Here is a 20,352-nt window from a genome sequence, read left to right as displayed (position 1 = left end):
TCAGTTATCCACATGGGGCTCACGTCAAAGTGGTACATGGGGTAAGTGCTAAGTTGGGATAAAAGAAAGTCTTAGAATGGTGGAAAGAGACCCAAAATCCAGTAATGTTGATATCAATACCTTTGTAACTAGATATAGTATTAATGTAACAATCATATATATTAATTTTCTTAAGACTTTATTTATTTGAGAGAGAGAGCAGGAGCAGTAGGGAGGAACAGAGGGAGAGGGAGAAGCAGACTCCCTGGATGAGCTTGGGCTCGATCTCAGGAACCCGGGATCATGACCTAAGCTGAAGTCAGATGCTTAACCAACTGAGCCACCCAAGTGCCGCTATCATATGTATTATTTTAAGGTTATAATAATAATTAACATGGATAGAACCTCTAATGTGTGGCAGGGAGAGGGCTCGGTGATTTACATAGAATATAGCAGTTCATCCTCAAACCATCCTGTGAAGTAAGCGTTCATGCCACACCCAATTTACAGATGAGAAAGCTGAAGCTCCCCCATTGTGTGACCTTGAAAAAAAATCACTTCATCTTTCTGAGCTTTCATTTCTGCCTTGAAGTTTACAAAGTCTTTTTTGGAGGCTCTTTTATGGGTTACAGAGGATACTTGTAAAGTATCGAGCACCATGCCAGGCAGAGAGAGGAACTGCAGACATGGTAATTATTATTATTATTATTATTTTCATATGTATTATTACTATCATCATAACAATTATATGATGATGATAGTATCTCCATTTTTCCCCCGAAAAAGTAATTGTGTCCTCTTAGAACCAAAGACATATGTCTTAAAGTAAATTAAATAGAAGTTGAGAACAAAAGAAAAAAGGAAGACACACATATGTGATTGTCAAACTAAACCATGAGCTTCCTGGAAGCCAGAATAAACAGAGAAACTTAATTATTCTCATGGTTTGCATTATCAGAAATGGGAAAATATGCACACTTCTCTGAGGGGGAATATTGTTTTCCTGACACTGAAATCTAAAAGAATTTTCAGTGAGCTTTGTATGGATGATACTAGACTATGAATCAGCACACACCCCGAAGTTGGGTTTTAGAGAAAACACAGAAGTACATTTCCTATGTAGATCTTGGGTAAAAACCCAGCATTTCACATTAAAACCTTCAGTCAGTGGTGGTAACTGCCTGGGACGCAGTTGGGCTACTGGGGCCCGAGCTGGAAAGAATCAGGAGACCAGGGTTCTTGTCCATCTTTGTCATACACTCGTCATGTGCCTCTGGGTTGGTCACCCAGCTTTTCCAGTTTGCAGTCTCATCATCTGTAAACTGTGAGAGTTGTGGGTTTGGCACCTTTTTTTTTCTGATGTTTAGTGATCTTTTGATATATTCATGGCATGATTTCAAAGCCAGCTTCCTGCCCTCCCTCAATTTGTCGCTTTCTCATGTGCCGAACACTGCTTCTGAGGTAAACCAAAGTGGAAGGAAAAAAGGAATTTCTTTCTACCATTCTCTAGTTTTCTAAAGAAAATCAGGAGTGAAAAGACCCAGGTCCCAGCTGTAATTTTAATTGGCACCTGGATATCGGTAAATCCCTTCGTCTCTCAGGGCCTTTGTGTCCCCATTTGTAAATGTCAGAAGTGGATTAAAAAGTTCTAAAATTTTGTCCTCTCTGTCCATGAGCATTTGCTGTCTCAGCTGTTCCCAGGAGTGGCGGCCCGTATGTGTGTGCTCCCCAGGGCGATCTTGTCCACCTCTGCCCACCACACGGGGCCTGCTCAGTGCAGGACCCCTAATCCTTTGGGCATCTTCCTCGCCAGACCCTTTGCGGTAACAGGGATCCTCATTTCCTCCTAGACCTCTTCCCCAGGGTCGTGAAGGAACGCTTGAAGGCTGTTGTTCAGAAGTACGGCTGAACTCAGGTCTCCATCAATCCTAGCTCTCCACCAGAGAGCCCTTTACTGCCCCAGGAAATAGGTTGGACAGGACAATATTAAGTCTGACATGCTTTGGCTTTTCCATTATGCAGCAACAGAAATACTCTGAAGGTTTCTCCAGGTGACCAGCTGCCAGTTATTGGGCATTTTTATTTCTTAATGGAACGGGCACTGTGCTCAGAGATTTATATTCTTTGTACGATTTCATCCTCAGAGTAGCCCTTTGAAGTGGTTGTGATTATCCCCATTTCTCAGATAAAGAAACTAAGGCTCAGAGTAATGAAGCGATTTGCCCCAGGTCACCTACCGAGTGGGCGGTAGAGCTAGTATCTGAACTCCTGTCTTTGTGACTCTTCCCACTGGTTCTAAGAAGCAGCAAACATCAAGTTCTCCCAGGACTGCCACCAGATGTGGTCAAAGGACGCCCGTTTGTAGAGGTTACCCTGAGACAAAGGGAGAATTCTCACGCAGAAGCAGGGAATACATTGCCTCAGGTGCCTGGATTCCCAGCTCCTACCAGGAAACTCCCCAGAGCATCCAGAAAGAGGGCAGAATGAGGCTCGATTTCAGCTCATGAATGTCAGGAATGATACCCTCATAGTTTCCAAGAGTGTACGTGGCTTCCAGAGGTGCCAAATTCCGTTTACAGAGGTAGAAAAGAATGTGGGTCCCTTGGTGGACTCTGGAAACAGAGCTGTGACCTTTCCCTGATTCTACGAATTCAGAGCTGAATCCGACACAGTTGCTGCTGCAGAGCTGGGCCTGGGGTCCATCTCATGCAGGTATGGTCTTTTTAGAGTATTCTAAGGCCTTGCTACTCGAAGTACAAACAGGCAACACTGGCATCTTCTGAGAACTTGCTAGAGATACAGGCTCTCAGGCCACACCCCAGAACAGCTGAGCTAGAATCTGCATTTTAACACCATCTCCAGGTGATTCGTCTGCCCATTAAAATTTGAAGAGCACTGGTATAAGGCCTCAGTTTCTAATTCTGACTGTGCCTCAGAGTCACCTGGAGAGATCTTAAAGGTACAGATGCCCAGCCCCTTCAGATGTTGTCAGTGAAGCTTTTCTTTTCTTTTTCTTTTCTTTTCTTTTCTTTTCTTTTCTTTTCTTTTCTTTTCTTCTCTTCTCTTCTCTTCTCTTCTCTTTTCTTCTCTTCTCTTCTCTTCTCTTCTTCTCTGTTCTTTTCTTTTCTTTTCTTTTCTCAAGCTTTTCTGGTGAATCTGATGTGTAGTCATGTTTGAGCACTATCACTGTAAGATCATTAGCATTAGTATTTCCTCTGTATGCTCCCAGGGAGGCAGATAGTCATTCACTCACTGATTCATAAATTCAGTAGACCTTTCTGGGATACTTACTCTATACCAGCCCAGGGCTAAACAGCAAGGGCTCAAAGCTGGTCACTACTCTTGAAGAGTTCAAGATGTCATTGAAGAGACAGACAACTAAACAGAAAAGCATTTTAAGATACTACAGATACTAAAAGTATGTTCTCCTGAGGATCTGCTGACACCACAAAGGAAGTGGCCAGTTATCTGGTGGAGGAATGCAGGGCCTGGAAATCCAGAATGGCATTGCAGATGAGATGATGATGGAGCTGGATCTCAGGACATGATTGGGTGCTCCCTGATGCATAAGGGCAGTGGCGCTTTCTAGGCCCTGAGAGGCAGTGTAGGGAAATAGGGAGAACACAGCCTTTAGGTCAAGAAGATTGGAGTTGGAAACTCATTCTGCCACTCAGCAGTCTCTGGCCCTTGTCAAGTCACTTCACCTCTGGTAGACTCAGTTTTTCTGAAATGTATATTTCAGAAATATATATATATATATATATATATATATATATATATTTCACATATATATACACATATATGTACACACACATATATATATATGTATATGAAACCAACAATAAGCCCCTGCCATACACAATAGTTGTGAGGAATGTCAGGCTGCGCATATAAAATGCTAGGATGGTGTCTGGGGCAGGACAAGCACCCAGAGGTGGTAGCAGTGACAGTCATCTCTGCAAGCTCTCTTCCACTGAATGGTGGCCCTGCCCCCAGCAGAGGTCCAGATGCTGCTCCCTATACTGGTGGCATGAGGAAGAAGTGCACTGAAGACTGTCCAAGAGCTCTACCAACTGGAAAGGGCTGTTGAGATGTGTAAGTTCATTTGATCCTGATGACAAACCTGTGGGCAAAGCAGAGCAGGAGCTTCATCAGCTGACAGCCGAGGGACCTACAGTTTAAGCGATTTAGGTGACCTGCTCAAATTAGAACCCACACCTTCTGATTTCAAAGCTAGCATCCTTTACCCTACACTTACCTGACCACCAGACCACAAATATGTCCTTGGGCACAAAAGATGGGCCACAGCTCTTTTGAGACTCTCTGGACAATTCTGCCAGGGCCCCCCTCTTCTGGAATTTAGTGAGCTGAGAAACTCTACATGAGTGGCACTCCTGTGGGTCAGTGCAGGAAGACATGAGCCAGAAATTCAGGGGGCTAATCTAAGTGGACAGGGCCCCCACTGTACTCCCTGAGGGACACATTTTCTGCCAAGGTGGATAGCACCAGTTTATCATGAGTGATGCACAAAGAAACGAAATGATCTCCCCCACCTCACAGCTGTCATCAGGAAAGCAGAGAGACCAAGGCTGCCCTGCATTGCAGAGTGGGATCTAAGGTCACTGCATTTTATTTAGCCAGCATCCGTGTCATCTAGGAAGATTAAATCTGTGCTGCATTCTAGGGGTAAGTCTCAGGGGACATTTCAAGATCAACAGGACATCTCTCCTGTTATCAATTTCCCCCAAAAGAGATGTAAAAAAACACAAAGTAATTTAGATGAAAATGGCATTTAAATAGCTCAAAATGGAGATGCCATCCATTTAAAGCAAGTGGCTACTGTGCACTAGAAGGCACCAAGTTGAACGTTGGAAATACAAAAGTGAATAAAATTCCATCTCTCCCCTTCAAGTGTTGACTGCTGGATTTGGGAGACGCCTCATAAATAAATAGCTGCAGCATTATGTGAAGTGTCCTGTAACCCAGTTATGAACAGATATGAATCTCCACACACGGGGGTCAGTGAAGGTTTTGCCAGAAAAGGTACCATTGAGCTGACATGTGAATAATGAGTAAAAGTTCAGCAGGCTGGAAAGGGAAGGGGACGGGACATTCCACAGAACGGGGATGGGAGGTGCAGAGATGTGGTGGGGACAAAGTGTCAGTACTGCTGGAGTGCAGGGCATCTGCAGGGACATGAGGCAGCTGCAGCGTGCAAAGGGCCCTGTGTGTTGCTAGGCTGGGGAGTCTAAACTTAGCCCAGAAGCCATGGGGAATCCTGGAAAGGAGGGCATTGGGGTGATATGATGACGTTTGGGTTAGAACAAGGAAGAATGGCCTGGGAAGAATCCATACTGCAGGCAGAAAGACCTGCCTTTTATTTGAGAAGGATGAGGTGATGGGACAGTGGTATTAGGGCTTAGAGAGGAAGGACAGTTCGAGAAAATCATGTCACCTTAGTCTAAATCTGGGGAGAGAAAATAAAGGGAAGATATTTTGGGACTGGGAACCTGGCCCTGTTGAGAATCATCCAGTTCCCAAGACAATGCTCAAAGCAAGGGATGGTTATGATGACAGCTAGTTGGAGCCAGATTAAGTTTCAGAGACCCTGACACTGAATGAATGATAATGTTCCCCTCTTCATATATAATTCAAAAAATACCAATCTGTAAAGTAAAATTTTGTTTTTCAAAAGGACCCAAAACCTACATGCCTGATAAAATGTAAAAGAGCTTCCTTCTAGACTTTTCTGATTCTCTTACTTATATCTGGGGGATTTGTACAGTTCCCCTCCTTTACTGATGCTCTAGGCTCTGCTTCATCTGCCCTCTGAATCCCCAGCACAGTTTGTATCCCACCATCCAGGCAAAATAGCCAGTGCCAGGCCATGCAACCTGAACAGAGGGAGAGACCCTTGAGACTTTGGCCACCAGTATTAAGATGCAGTGTGACGCCCAGGAATGACCAGCCCATGCACAGGACCTGAAAACTAGCTTTCCAGGAGCTAGGAATCCAGCTTTAATTCAGCCTAGACTTGGAAGAAATTATAAAGCAGGACGGCGTGATAGGAACACTCAGGTTTAATTAGGGATACCTACTCTGTGGTCCTGTCTAACTGCAAAACAGACATAATGACTAGGATTTAAAATAACCGTTAGCAATCGTTGACTATCTGCTATGTGCCATGCACTAGGCTAAATATTTTTCACCTAAGATTTTAGATAATTTTCTCAGTACACCAACAAGGTAGCTGTTAATACCCCATTTTGCAGATGACGAAACTTGAGGGTCAGAAGGCCAGGTAACTTGCCCAAGTTTCAGAACCTGGAAATGACAGAGCCAGACTTGGAAGCCAGACTGATCTGATTCCAAAACTTGTGCATTTTTCCTGCCATGTGCCCAGGGGCAGTGCCTTGTCTCCGCAACCCTCCATGTAGCTGTGGTCTGCCTTTATGTCCCTCTGTCAGCACAGCCTCGTTCTTATGACTGCTTTCTAGAAACTGAACAATCACCAGAACCGCTCCCTTTGTTTTATTTATTTTTCCTTGGGCGTTGCTGCAGATTACAAACGAATCCTGCAAGTCATTATATATGACTATAGAAGGGAGACTGCTGGGTTCCTGATAATAACATGGGTCTGAGTCAACAGAAGACTGTATTGCCACCGACTGGGAGTCAGCTCTGGCCAGGGTCTTAGGGCCAGTCCTGAGGTGGGGGAGGCTGCTGTACAAACTTGCAAAAGAAGGGCTTGTGTTTTGAACTCTTGAAGTGTTTTCTTTTCTTTTTTTTTTTTTTAAGATTTTATTTATTTATTTGAGAGAGAGTGCATGAGCTGGGGAGGGGCAGAAGGAGAAGCAGACTCCCCGCTGAGCAGGGAGCCCGATGTGGGGCTCTATTCCAGGACCCCAGGATCATGACCTGAGCCAAAGGCAGACACTTAACCGACTGAGCCGCCTAGGCGTCCCTTGAAGTGTTTTCTTAAAGGCAAGCCCTCTTGTGTTTCTGGCTTGGATTTACAGGCCATGGGTCGTAAGCCCCCCTGGTCATCCTTTTAAGAAAATGTGTGTTGAGTGCCTAATACAGACATGGTGCTGGGCAGGGCATCACAGCAACTGGCAAGAGCTTTTTGTATTAACAGTTCAGTAAAAGGGATAGTGAAGCCAACCACTAGGGTCAGAAAAATTGCAGAACCGTCACCCAAGAGAGAGGTATCATCCCCATGTGACTTTTTGGTCAGATTCAAGTTATACCTCTGTGGTCAGCTGATGGTAAGGAAGGAAGTCCTCACCACTGGTGTGTCTTTATTTCACAGTCACAGCCCAGCGCATAAATACTACCTGACCACGGACCCCATGAGCGGGGCTGTCTTCCTTTCAGACACCAACAGTCGGCGGGTCTTTAAGATCAAGTCCACCGTGGTGGTGAAGGACCTTGTCAAGAACTCCGAGGTGGTGGCGGGGACAGGTGACCAGTGCCTCCCCTTCGATGACACTCGCTGCGGGGACGGCGGCAAGGCCACCGAAGCCACACTTACCAACCCCAGAGGTAAGACCTTGCTTTTTAAACACAATCAATAACACTGCTTGGGTCCTAATCATTTATTTCCCAGGAGTTAGGAAAGTAGGCTTAGGATTGGAAAATAATTGTAAATCAGTCCCATGTGATAGCAAAATTCAGGCTTAAGACCTACCCCGTTTTTTGACAGAAATGCATGTTTATCCTTGTGAAAGCATTTTGGAAAATATCAAGAAGTCTAAAGAGAAAAGTTAAAATTGTCATGATTCCACCAGCTGGAAATATTCCCAGGTAGCAGTTCCCATCTTTTCTTCTAGTCTTTTTTCTATGTGTTGGTGTGCATGTGTTTGTGTGCTCACCAGAAATAGACAGATGAGGAGATGTTAAACTGTCTTAGAAACCTACTTTTTTTTTTCCCTAACTGGTATATCATGACATTTCTCCATGTTATTAGTCTCCTCTGTACTCATTTTTTATGGCTGTATAGCATTCCATCAAATAGATGTCCCATCATTCATTTATCAGTCCCCTACTGCTGGACATTTACGCTTTCTCTCATGTCACTGTTTTATAAAAACATTGCAGCATATCATCTTTGTAGATGTTCACATGCCATAGGATGGGTAAACTGTAGGCTTCAGTTTTGAGTCCTTCAAAAAGTTAGACCTCTTAATACCCACAGTTACAGTTTTTCATTCGCTTATCCCACAAGTATTCCCTGAGTGTGCGGTACACTATGGTTGCATAGACAGTTCAGTGTAGCAGAAGAAATAAGACTCGAACGTGAATCACCAGTGTGGGAGAGAGGAAGAGGTACTCGCTGGGAAGCAAGGAGAACTGTGTGAGGGAATCAGAGGCAAAAGAGACCTCCATGCCTATGATACAGGGAATGCTTTTTGGAGGAGAAGTCATCATTATTGATGTTTATCAGCAAAGTGTCACTGTGTGCAGGCCATAAAGCTGGTGACCTATTGTGTCTAAGCCTCAGCGCCCCCATCAAATGGGACATTAATACTTTCTGTGTCCACCTCCTAGAATTGTTCTGAGGGTCAAAGTTAATACATTTCATATACAATATCCCACAAAAATGTCATATATGATTGTATTAGTAAGTAGTGCCAGATTTCAGGGCCTCTCTGAAATCACAGACCCAGCTGTGCCCCTAGTAAATGGAATTAATGTCTGTGAAAGTGGTTGCTAAAATGCAGTTGCTATATGCACTTTCCAGTCAAAGCATAAACTCTAGTGAAATCAGGCAGCTCTGTATTCAAATTCAGACATTGCCACCTAAGAGCCGTGTGAGTTTGGGCGAGTCTCTTAACCTGTTTCCTCGTCTGTGTAATAGAAATGTCCTGCACAGCTATAGTACAGATTAAATATTATCAGGAGTGAAATGGTCAGTGGTTCCAGACACTTGATAAACATCTCATAAATAGTGACTTCTATTTTAATTGTTACATTACATTACGTTATCACACCATCTCATACATCGTATCATCGCCTCTCTCTTACACACCGGCACTGGTCAGGTGGTAACTGTGGGGTTAAATGTTGTGACTTCCACGGTCCTAACTAGGATTTCCTAACCCTGAGCAAGCAACCTGCAGAGGAAAGAGCGCCAGGCTTGCACTTGGGGACCTTGCATTCTGATTTGGTCCTGCCGCTCCCCGGCGGCTCTCCTCCTCCTGTGGGTCTGTGTTCCCGGTGGTAAATGAGCAGACGGGGCCACGTGGATCCCCCGAGACCACGTTCAGTTACAACATTCTATTGTCTTGGAATTAAATGGTTTGTTTTGAAAATGTGATTCTCTCCAGGCCTTTCTCAGTGGCTCCACACACACGTGTGTTCTCCACCCTCCGCTCACACACGCAGATGCACGCACGCAGGCACACAGATGTAGTGGCAGTGAAATTGCCCAAAAGCCTGTAATTAACCCAGAGAGAAATGACAAGGGTGCCACAATATGCAGACACTTCACAGCGGGGAGGAGCAAAGATGTCCATCTATTTAGCACAACAAAAGGAGAAAAACTGAAGTAATTAATCAGGGGGCAGATCACTTCTATTAGCCCGTGCAGCCAACTTTGTAAACAAGAAACCTGATTGTTCGCAGAGCGCTCATCAGTCCTAGCAGATGGAAGAGAAAGACAGAGCATAACCAGGCAGACCAGAAAACTCCTGTCCTGGTCCTTAAAGAATGTGATTAATTTACATTCTAGGCAGGGACAGAAGAAAGGCTTCCCAGCCTGAAGGCTGCCTTGTTCTCTGTGTGAAATTACTCTCCAGCCCTGAGCTGCCTTGGGGGGGGGGGGGGGGAACAGAACTACTCCTCCAGGGGGCTTTCATCACCCAGAGGCCGTGGGTGTCTGAAACCACCCCAGGTCCTGGACACGTGGACCCCCAGAGCAAGGGCCTTCACAAAGCACTAGTCAAATTCTCCTAATTATAAGTCATGAATAATTATTGAGTTACTAATAATAGTTGCAGTCAGCTGTCATTATTCTCATTTCATTGATGAAGAAGCTAGACTTAGTGAAGTGACATGGCCAAGGTTATACAACTGGAAAGCTTTCTCTTGCAAGTCTCTACCTCTGTGAAGCTTTACTCGACCCCTTCTTTCATTTTGGTGCCCAGAGGAGACAGAACAGAACTGACCAGAATCTCCTTATGTCATCATGTCACTCCCTGGGCACTCCACGTGGCCCTGACTCCCTCTCTCCCTCCCCATCTAGACTGTGTGCTCCTAGGGGAGGCACATCTCCTTTGTCTCTCAGCCCCAGCACCCCTAAGCGTTCTCAGTTTGGTTGGGCTATGTTTAACTCTTGGGATGGAAATTTGGGGTGTAAATCAGTATCACCCACGATAAAACATACCTTGGTCCCAATCCCAGCCACCCCTAGAATTAGTATTTCCAGGAGTGAGGCCAAGCAGGTATGTGTTGGCAAAAATTAAAATTCTTTTTTTTTTTTTAATTAAAATTCTTAAAAAAAAAATTCTTCTGGCAATTCTGATACACATCACTGGTTAAGAAGCACTGATTCATTACACTGCTTCTCAAACTTTGTTTTATGTGTTATCACCCAAGGTGCTTGTCAAAAATACACTTAGATATGCAAGCTCCACCTGGGGCTCTCTGAACCAGCTACCTGTGGGGTGCATAATAGAAAACACATCCAGGAGTGAGAAGCACAAATTTAGAATAATCCCTTCATTTAAGAGCTGAGAATACTAATGCAAAGATACCCAGTGACTTGCCCAAAGTCATGCAGTTGGTCATGGAGAAAATGAATGGTATATTCAGGCTATCTTCCACATGCCTTTTGTTAGGCATTTATTTCACACATCCAAAGGTTTCGTGTGTAGGCTCTATATATCAATAATAACTGATGAATATAAAACAATAACAGAATAGAAAAACATGAAGGATGATTATCTTGGAAGAAAAGAAAACTTGTTACCAAAAAGAGGATTTGGTTATTATAATTACAAGGCTTCATTAGTAGGTTAACTTAAATAATTCACAGTTTTGACATTGAAAAAGGTTCTCCTTACTGCTACCTCTAATGTGTGACAAAACCCCAGAAGCATGAGTCCAGTTTCGGTAGCAAACTAAGCTGATAGGTAAAAAAATCTCCAGAGGCAGTAAGGTAGAAAGACCAGACCCCAGGAGAATCAGAAGACTCCAGTTTTAATCCCTGCTCTAAACAAGTCACCCTATGCCCCTGGGCATCTGTCTTCAGCTCAGGTCACCATCCCAGGGTCCTGGGGCTAAGTTCCCCTTCGGGCTCCCTGCGTGGAGCCTGCTACTCCCTCTGCCTGTGTCTCTGCTTCTCTCTCTCTCTGTGTGTGTGTGTCTCTCATGAATAAATAAATAAAATCTTTAAAAAAAAAAAATAGAAGGGGAATGAATCCTGTAGGGAGGATGTCATCAAATCACAGAGGGGAGGTTCACCATCACCCTGCAAGGCTCCAGGAGCACATAGGTTGTTAACCACCTCTAGCATTGATTTCCTGTTTTGGCTTCTCTTTCCCAGGCATCACGGTGGACAAGTCTGGGCTGATTTACTTCGTGGACGGCACCATGATCAGACGCATCGATCAGAATGGAGTCATCTCCACCCTGCTGGGCTCCAACGACCTTACTTCAGCCCGGCCCCTCAGCTGTGACTCTGTCATGGATATTTCTCAGGTAAAGAGAAAGCTTGGCCCTCTAGAGCTCTGGGTCTGCACCCTCATCCTCTCACAGGGCACCTATCCCTCCCACAAGCCCAATATCTTTATACTGTGCTGGCCCTTTAAAGCATACTCCTGGCACTGGGCCTGGGGAAACCACTTAAGAGTGTCATAGCTCAGTGCTCTGGGACTTCACCATCAGGGGTGACAGGTAGGTGAGAGAGGGACCTCAGGGAACAGGGAAGAAATCTGCCCAGGGAAGTTTCAAAGGCAGCAAAGATTCACATGGTGTGAATTTAAACCCATAGCTGCCCGTGAATTTCCTCTTTGGAAACACTTACAGGTCCTTGCGCATTTTCTTTTCTCTTTCTATATGGTCCACTACACGAGGACCAGGAATTCTGTTCATCTTTTCCTCTGCTGTAACCAGGGTGCCTGCTAAACAGTAGGCATATAACCCATAGTTGGTGATGGACTGAGTCCTAGCCTTGCCACTCACTAGCTAAGGAACTTCAGACAAGTTCCTGAAGTCCTTTGAACCTCTCTTTTTATATCTTTAAAATGGAAATAACTGACTTCAGCTTCGCAGGACTGAAGGTTACTTAGAGGTTGCTAGTTGGCAAGGACAAACAGAGACATCTCACACGAAGGGAGCAGCATATGCAAAGGTGCAAAGATATTAATGGGCCTGGTACGTTCAAGGACCATGGGAAGATTGAATGCAGGAGCAGAGGGTTCTTGGAATAAAGAAGCAGGAGTTGAAGCTGGAAGCATGATTTGGGGCCAGTTAGGGAGAGACTTTCCCCTGCAATGCCAAAGAGTCTGGACCTTAGCAGTGAACACCAGGAATCCAGTGTAGACCCAGTGACTGGCCATTCAGCATGTCCCTAGTTTGTCCCACAACGTCTTGGCAAGGGAAGTGTCCTTTATTGCTAGATGCTTTGGGTAGAGCCTGGCGGAGATGAATCAGTGAATATCCTTCTTGGCAACATTAGCAAAACCAAGGAAAAGGGAAGGCATGAGTTACATTGAATTGCAGAGTAGTGTCAGCAATAACCTCACTTAGCTTTTGAAACCCCTCACTTGTAGGGGCGCCTGCAAGAGGCCCCTTGCCGCCAACTGCTGACCTGCTTGCTCTCTGTACTCAGCGGGCAGCAGAGGCTGGGAGGCCTCACTGGTCAGGCCTGCCTGTTAGCAGCATGGTCATGGGGCGCCATCCCCAGAGCCCCATGGCTGCCACTGGTGGTCCCAGCACCCGCCTCACACCCCTTGCAGTTGCTGGTGCAGTTTTCCTCTGCACCAACTAACGTGATTGTTACGCTCCCAAATGGAATCTGTTCTCTGCCACTCGTCTTCCCAATTTGGCAGGCTTCCCCTTGCTGGCTCGAGAATTTCCCTCTCCAGTCTGTGAGCAAGCTTGAATTACCCGTCAGGAAGCTGCCATGCCTGAGGATGTGCATGCGAGTATTTTTGATTCTCAAAATGAGCCCTGCACCAGCCAGCACAGGGCGCTGAAAATTTTCAACCCACACGTTGGAAAGCTGTTTAGCTTTAGTTAGTGTTGCCAAGCAGCCAGATCAAAGTCTTGGAGGGACAGCTGGCATATAGTGAAGTGGGGGGAAAAAACCCACCCTTAGCTGCAGAAATCCTGGACTACAGTCCCTTTGCCCCTGGTCCTTACTACCCTCCTCTGAAACTAAGCATGGAATCATTTTTACCAAACTGTCCACACACAGGCTTATATTTTTCCACACACATGCGGGTGGGGGTCCTGGCTTTCATTCTGAGAGCTTCCTCTGTACAAACACTCAGAGCTTTTTTACTGCCCCATGGGGAGCAGGGAAGTAAGCCAGAGAGCCAAGAACACGGCTCAGAGGCAGGAATGCAAAGCAAGGAACTCAGACCATCTCCCCTGGGAGAAGATGAAGACCAGGCCTGAGGAGATGCTAGAGGGAGGCATAGAGTAGAGAAGGAACAGATGATGTTGCAACCTAGTCCAAAGAGGGGATTAGTTCCTAGCTCAGCAGGCTACAGAGTATAACTGTGCCCGGAGGGTTCAAAATGATTTCTTGAGAACTTACCACATGCCAGGCACTGTTGGAAATGGGAATACAGAGATGGATACGACTCCACTTTTCTTATTTAGCTGTCAGGATAATCCCAAGAGGTGATATTATCTACCCCATTTTACAGATAAGGAAACTGAGGCTTGGAGGAAAAACTGCAGTTATAAATGCAGAGCCCTTGCTAGGTGCCATCAGGAATGTGGAAAAGAATTTTGTAATGAAATCATGTATATAAATTGCCTAGCACTGTACCTGGGAGCTAGTAGTAAGCTGTAAATATTCATTCCTCTTTACAATTTACAAAAGAAATGCTTTGTACAATGTCTTGTTTGATCCTCACAATCACTCTCTGTAATATTTATCACGTCCATTTACATATGAGGAAAGAAGTTCAAAGTGTTTAAGTAACTCACACCTGTAGTAATTGTGGGACTGAGACAAGAAGCCAGCCACCCTGGCCTCAAATCCCTCGCTCGCTCTATGCCATTCGTCAGTCACGTTCATTCATCCACTTGGCAATCCATTTTTTGAGAATAACTCTGCAACAAGGCAGTCACCTCAGAGCACTTTGAGAAAGGCATCGAATATTCAGGAGGGCAGGGGAGATGTTGCTCCGTCCCCTCTCAGGACCGCAGAACATGGGAGCCCGAGGGTCCACAGGAATTCTCAAGTCTCCTTCCTCCATTTTGGTGACAGGACATTAAGCCTTGGTGTGGCCGTCACTACCAGGAGGTGAAATCAGAGAAGTTCGTGTGCTTGGTCTGCTTCAGAACCGTCACACGGGCTCTGTGACAGAGCCAGGACTGACTCTGAGACCACTGTTTCTTCTTTCCCAGGAGCCTTTGTGCAGCGCAGGAAGAAGGGAGAGAGCAGGCCAGCACTTGCTCTTCCTTGCTTCCCCCCTCATCCCTCTCCCCCACCCCCCTCCCCACCCACCCATCAGGTAACCATCTTTTCATCATAATGACTGGCAGAAAGGTCTGAGCAAGCGGGTCCCCAAGGTGCCACAGGACCAGAAGGCATAAAATATTTAGCAGCCAGTGTTGACAAGAAATGGGTTTTAGGAAATTGAAAATTCCCCTGTCACTTTAGAGTAAACTGTTCTTGATGCAGCCAAGGGCTGCTGTGACGCTGAGCTCGAGCACACTGGGAAGTGTGAAGGAGCCGCTCCAGCTCTGGCCAGGGCCCCTGGCTCTGGCTCTGGCTCTGGCTCTGGCTCTGGCCCTGGCTCTTTGGGGGCCAAGGGGCCCAGGCTGGGAGTGAGGGAACAGGAAGAGCAGGAAACAGGGCCTGGGGATGGCCCAGAGCTGGAGGGTCAGGTGGAGGAGGCCACATCTCCATATATCTTATGGAGTATGTAATTTGCTGGGGTTTCTTTTTATATTAGTAAACTACCACATGGACATTGTAGAAAAGGTAAAAAGTTAAAAATTACAAAGAAAGTTAAAATTACCTCAGATCTGAGTATGGTTAACGTTTTGGTGTATAACCCCCAAGCTTTTCATCTTCCCTCTATCTATAATTTATCTAATTTGTGGTTGCATTTTTCCCCTAATTGGGATCACACTGTGCTTACAATTCTGTAACCTGTTCTTTTCAACTAATACATAGCAAACATTTTCCCATCTCATTAAATATCCATCTATAACATCACTTTTAATCGGTACACAGAGTAGTCTACCTTATGGGCAAACTAAATAGTATCATTTATTTAGCCAGTTCTCTGTCGTTAGGCATCTGAGTTGGTTGCAGGGTTTTTGTTTTTGTTTTTGTTTTTACCATTATTAAAAAATGGCTGTGATGTACACCCTTGTAGACAATGGTGTACAGGAGTAAATTCCTGGGAGAGAAACTTCTTATCTAAAGTCATATACTTGTTTAAATAAACCTGAAATTAGACAGAATGTCAAGGGCTTATAGGGGGCTCAGGAGCCTTAAGCAATGAGTCCCTAGGGGCGGGGTACACAAATCAGATGGAGGGGATGCATCCAGCCCAAGTACACTGTGGCTGGATGACCCCTTGGGGACACAGCTGGCAAATGGCTTCCCTTAGTGCCAGCACTTCCCAGTGTGCTGTGTCCAACACTCCAGCCTCCACATCCACCCACAAGGCATCCTCACTTCAGACCCTGCCAGCAGCATCCCGGGTGTGCCCACCTGAAAGCTCACCATCATCCCTGCCAGCTTCCCAGCCTGGCTCATAGGAGGCTCAGGCATGGGCCCCAGGACCTCTGAACCCCTCATTCCCATTGCCACCTTCATTAATCTCTTCCAGGAGGACCTGTTCTCTGAAGTGCTACAAACCATCATCTAGAACAGAGATTCATAAACCTCAGTGTGCACATGAGTCATCCAGGGATTTTGTTTAAATGTAGATTCAGATTCAGTAGGTTTGGTGAGGCCTGCCGTCCTGGGTTTCTTGCCAGCTCCCATGCGATGCCGTGCCACTGGGCCTACAATCACACTTGAAGGAGAAAGGATGCAATTGTAATTCCCAGTCCCACATTTGACTCACCCAGAAAGCTTTTGAAAACATGCCACTACCTGAGCCCCACACTCAGGAATCTGACTTAATTGTCCGGAGGTGGGATTTGTACACCAATACTTTCTAAAATCATCATAGGAGATTGGAATCTGTGGCCAGATTTGAGAATCACTGATCTGGAGCTGTCGGGGGCCATGGCTATTTTGTCTTTACATCCTCAACACCTGATTATGTATGAATCCATGAACTCAGTAGGTTGAGATGCTGTCTTTCATACAGGTATCATATCAACAGTTCATGTAGATCTAGCACATCCAAACAATTCCTGTTCCAGTATCCAGGCTCCACCTGCCTCCCCCTCCCCGCTCCATCACATCAGCTCATTGTGTGGTTATTGTGGGTCAGACACTACTGTCAGTCTTATTTTACAGAAGTGAATACTGAGGCACAGAAAGCAAAGTAACTTGCCAAAGATCATAATGGTGGGGCTAGGATCTGAACCTAGGCCTGTCTGGCTCCCAGGTCTATATCTTGTTTACTTTTTTTTGTTTGTTTCTTTGCTAATTTTTTTTTTCTTTTTATTCCTTTCTTTGTGTTTTGTGAGTCTAATGGAGACCATCAGGTATTTCAGTGACAGTTCTTGCATGGTTTCCCTCTGATTAGGGGGGCTGGCATCCATTGTTTGTCTGTTTTTTTAAAGCAAGTTTTTTTTTTTTAAAGATTTTTATTGATTCATGAAAGATGCAGAAAGAGAGGCAGAGACACAGGCAGAGGGAGAAGCAGACTCCATGCAGGGAGCCTCACGTGGGACTTGATCCTGGGACTCCAGGATCACGCCCTGGGCTGAAGGCAGCGCTAAACCACTGAGTCACCCGGGCTGCCCTGGCATCCATTGTTGATGACAGGCCACTGTGAGATCAGGCAGGAGAGTGTGTTAAAGGCACTGAGGACATTATCACGAGCTATACATGCCAGGGGAGGAATAGTGGTGGGCAGCTTGCCAGGCGTCTGAGTATCAGTGTCTCTGTTGTCAGGTTCGCCTGGAGTGGCCCACAGACTTAGCCATCAACCCAATGGACAACTCCCTCTACGTCCTTGACAACAATGTGGTCCTGCAAATCTCTGAAAACCACCAGGTGCGCATCGTCGCTGGGAGACCCATGCACTGCCAGGTCCCCGGCATCGACCACTTCCTGCTGAGCAAGGTGGCCATCCATGCAACCCTGGAGTCAGCCACCGCGTTAGCTGTCTCACACAATGGGGTCCTATACATTGCTGAGACTGATGAGAAGAAGACCAACCGCATCAGACAGGTCACCACTAGTGGAGAGATCTCACTGGTTGCTGGGGCCCCTAGTGGCTGTGACTGTAAAAACGATGCCAACTGTGACTGTTTCTCTGGAGATGATGGCTATGCCAAGGATGCAAAGCTGAACACCCCATCTTCCTTGGCTGTGTGTGCTGATGGGGAGCTCTATGTGGCTGACCTGGGGAATATCCGAATTCGGTTTATCAGGAAGAACAAGCCCTTTCTCAACACCCAGAACATGTATGAGCTGTCCTCACCAATTGACCAGGAGCTCTACCTGTTTGACACCAGTGGAAAGCATCTGTACACCCAAAGTCTACCCACAGGAGATTACCTGTATAACTTTACCTACACTGGGGACGGCGACGTCACACTCATCACAGACAACAATGGCAACATGGTGAACGTCCGCCGAGACTCGACCGGGATGCCCCTCTGGCTGGTGGTCCCTGATGGCCAGGTGTACTGGGTGACTATGGGCACCAACAGCGCACTCAAGAGTGTGACCACACAAGGCCATGAGTTGGCCATGATGACATACCATGGTAATTCTGGCCTTCTGGCAACCAAGAGCAATGAAAATGGATGGACAACATTTTATGAGTAAGTATCACAAGGGTATTTGATGATTTTATTTCATGAGATATATTGTACGATTAGAGCTGAGTTGATGGAGTGGTAATTTGGGGATATATTTCATTTTGGCTCAGAATTTGAGATGCAAACCATTACCTACAATGTGTTCTGCATGTTCATATTACAGCCGATTGCTCCTAGGAAGGAATGTGATGTAGTGGAAAAGGCATGAATTTTGGCATTAGGAGACTTGGGCTTGCATCTTTCTAGGCCTCCATTGTCACATCTGTACAATGGAAATAGCTGCCCAGCATCCCACAGGGATGTAATGTAGATAAAATGCACTTGAGAGAATGCTAGTATCTGAGTATGACCACTTCCAGAAACAATGGCAAGGGGAGAAAGAACAGGTCCATGCAGATGAACTTCCCACATAATTGAAGCTCACAACTTCAAGTTTCAGAACTTTTTTTTCATTTTAACATTTTGGGTGTCACTTAACAAATGCTTTCTGCGCCTCCTTTCTCAAACCCATTATAGAGATATAATGGGTTTGAGGCAAGATCATTAATAAGGAACAACCACAATTGCATTTTATGCCAGAGGAGAGGATATGAGGCTACAGAACCCTTTGCCCCTGGCCAAAGAGGATGGAAAACTGTTCTTTAGTCAGCTCCCCTGTCACAGGGTATCATTTTACTGCTTCCTTCCTCAGCGTGGCACTATCGTGTCACTGTGTGTTTCATCAGTGGTGGCACCCACCACAAGGAGAGCACTTCCCTTCCCCTCATCTAAGGTAGGGCTTCTTGAGTAGTGTGATCGGAAAATCAGAAGTCCAGCTTATTCCAGTCCTAGCCAGAATCAAATACATATGCATCTGAGATCCTTCTCTAGGAGCTAGTGTAATGAATGGACATTGTACCTTCTCTTTTTGCTACTTAGATCTTTTTAAGATTTTTTTTCAAGGTTTTAGCCATGTTCCAAACAACTGCGACTACTGAAAATATGCCCATTAATTAGCTAAGTATGCAGGACGTGGGGAAGGAAGTAGCCTTGTTGAGCACCAGAGATGGGCTAGGAATCACATTATTGTATTGAATGCTCGTAACAGCTCTGGAAGATGAGTGACAGTATCCGTTTTATAGAAATAGAAACTGAGTCTCAGAGAAGGTCTCTGCTACATAGTGAGAACATGGCAGAACCAGGATCACAACCAAAGTCTGATGCCAGAGCTCCTGCTGTCATGTCAGCTCTGCCCTGCTGCCTCCTGCTGAGTTTGTTAATCCCAAATGAACTCAAATCCTTGAACTGTAAATTTTTCTCAAGCTTGATCAAGCATCAGTTCCTCATAGTCCTAGAATCCAAAGGCAACAGATCTATAATAGACTTTTAAACACAATTTGCACCAAAAAAATGTCACAGCAATTTGTACAAAGTTCACTGGCTAAATTCCTGTGGCCAAACAAGGGCCTTGTTAATTACAACGAAAGACAAAGATCCAGGAAAACAGCAATTATCTTGATTAACCCATTGAAATGGAAATACACTAAATAATTCAATTTTCCTCTATTGCCCAATGGAAATCTCTTATACGTTATTTAGCCAATTCAGGGGTTCCTTTGACAGAGCAAGCCGGCACACTCAATTAGTTCCCAAGGTCATGCCTTCAAATCCCAAACTGAATGCTTACACTTTGCTGCAACCACTACTCTCAACCAACCCTGAAATCTAAAACCATTGCCTATACCTCCACCACAAAGGATCCCATCCCCTGCTTCCTGTCTTCCTTGATGAAATACATGGTAATAGTTGTTTTATGAAGAAGAAAAAGGTAGTATAATCACTTTTATGAAATGGGATTTGGAATTCCAAAGAATCCCCTGAGAATGGAAGGTTAAAGCCCTAAAATTAAAAGAGAAACTTACTTATATTGACATCCCACTGTGTGCCAGGATCTTTCCAATTTCATTTTCACAGCAACCTCAGACCAGAGAAATTATCATCTGCAGTTTCTACAGATGAACTAACTGAGGCACAGAGAGATTAGGAACCAGTGTAAGGGCAGCCCTGGTGGCGCAGTGGTTTGGCGCCGCCTGTGGCCCAGGGCGTGATCCTGGGGACCCTGGATCGAGTCCCACGTCGGGCTCTCTGTATGATGCCTGCTTCTTCCTCTGCCTGTGTCTCTGCCTCTGTCTCTCTCTCTCTCTCTCTCTCTCTCTCTGTCTCTATGAATAAATAAATAAAATCTTA

General features: G+C 45.5%; 1 protein-coding gene across 12 annotated transcripts in view; it reads left to right on the top strand.

The window, feature by feature from the left end:
* The window catches only part of TENM4 (teneurin transmembrane protein 4), a 2,793,707-nt gene that overhangs the window by 2,741,189 nt on the left and 32,166 nt on the right, over positions 1-20,352 (top strand). For all 12 annotated transcript variants that reach the window (XM_072726015.1, XM_072726027.1, XM_072726024.1 and 9 more), the window contains 3 exons: positions 7,292-7,524; positions 11,528-11,682; positions 17,252-18,129. In XM_072726015.1, coding sequence (XP_072582116.1) covers positions 7,292-7,524; positions 11,528-11,682; positions 17,252-18,129 — 1,266 coding nt within the window. The remainder of the gene's footprint in view (positions 1-7,291; positions 7,525-11,527; positions 11,683-17,251; positions 18,130-20,352) is intronic.

This window comes from Vulpes vulpes, chromosome 11 (assembly GCF_048418805.1).
Source record: "Vulpes vulpes isolate BD-2025 chromosome 11, VulVul3, whole genome shotgun sequence".
Taxonomy (NCBI): Eukaryota; Metazoa; Chordata; class Mammalia; order Carnivora; family Canidae; genus Vulpes; species Vulpes vulpes.
Note: the sequence above shows the minus strand (reverse complement) of the source record. Positions and strands in the feature narration are given on the sequence as shown.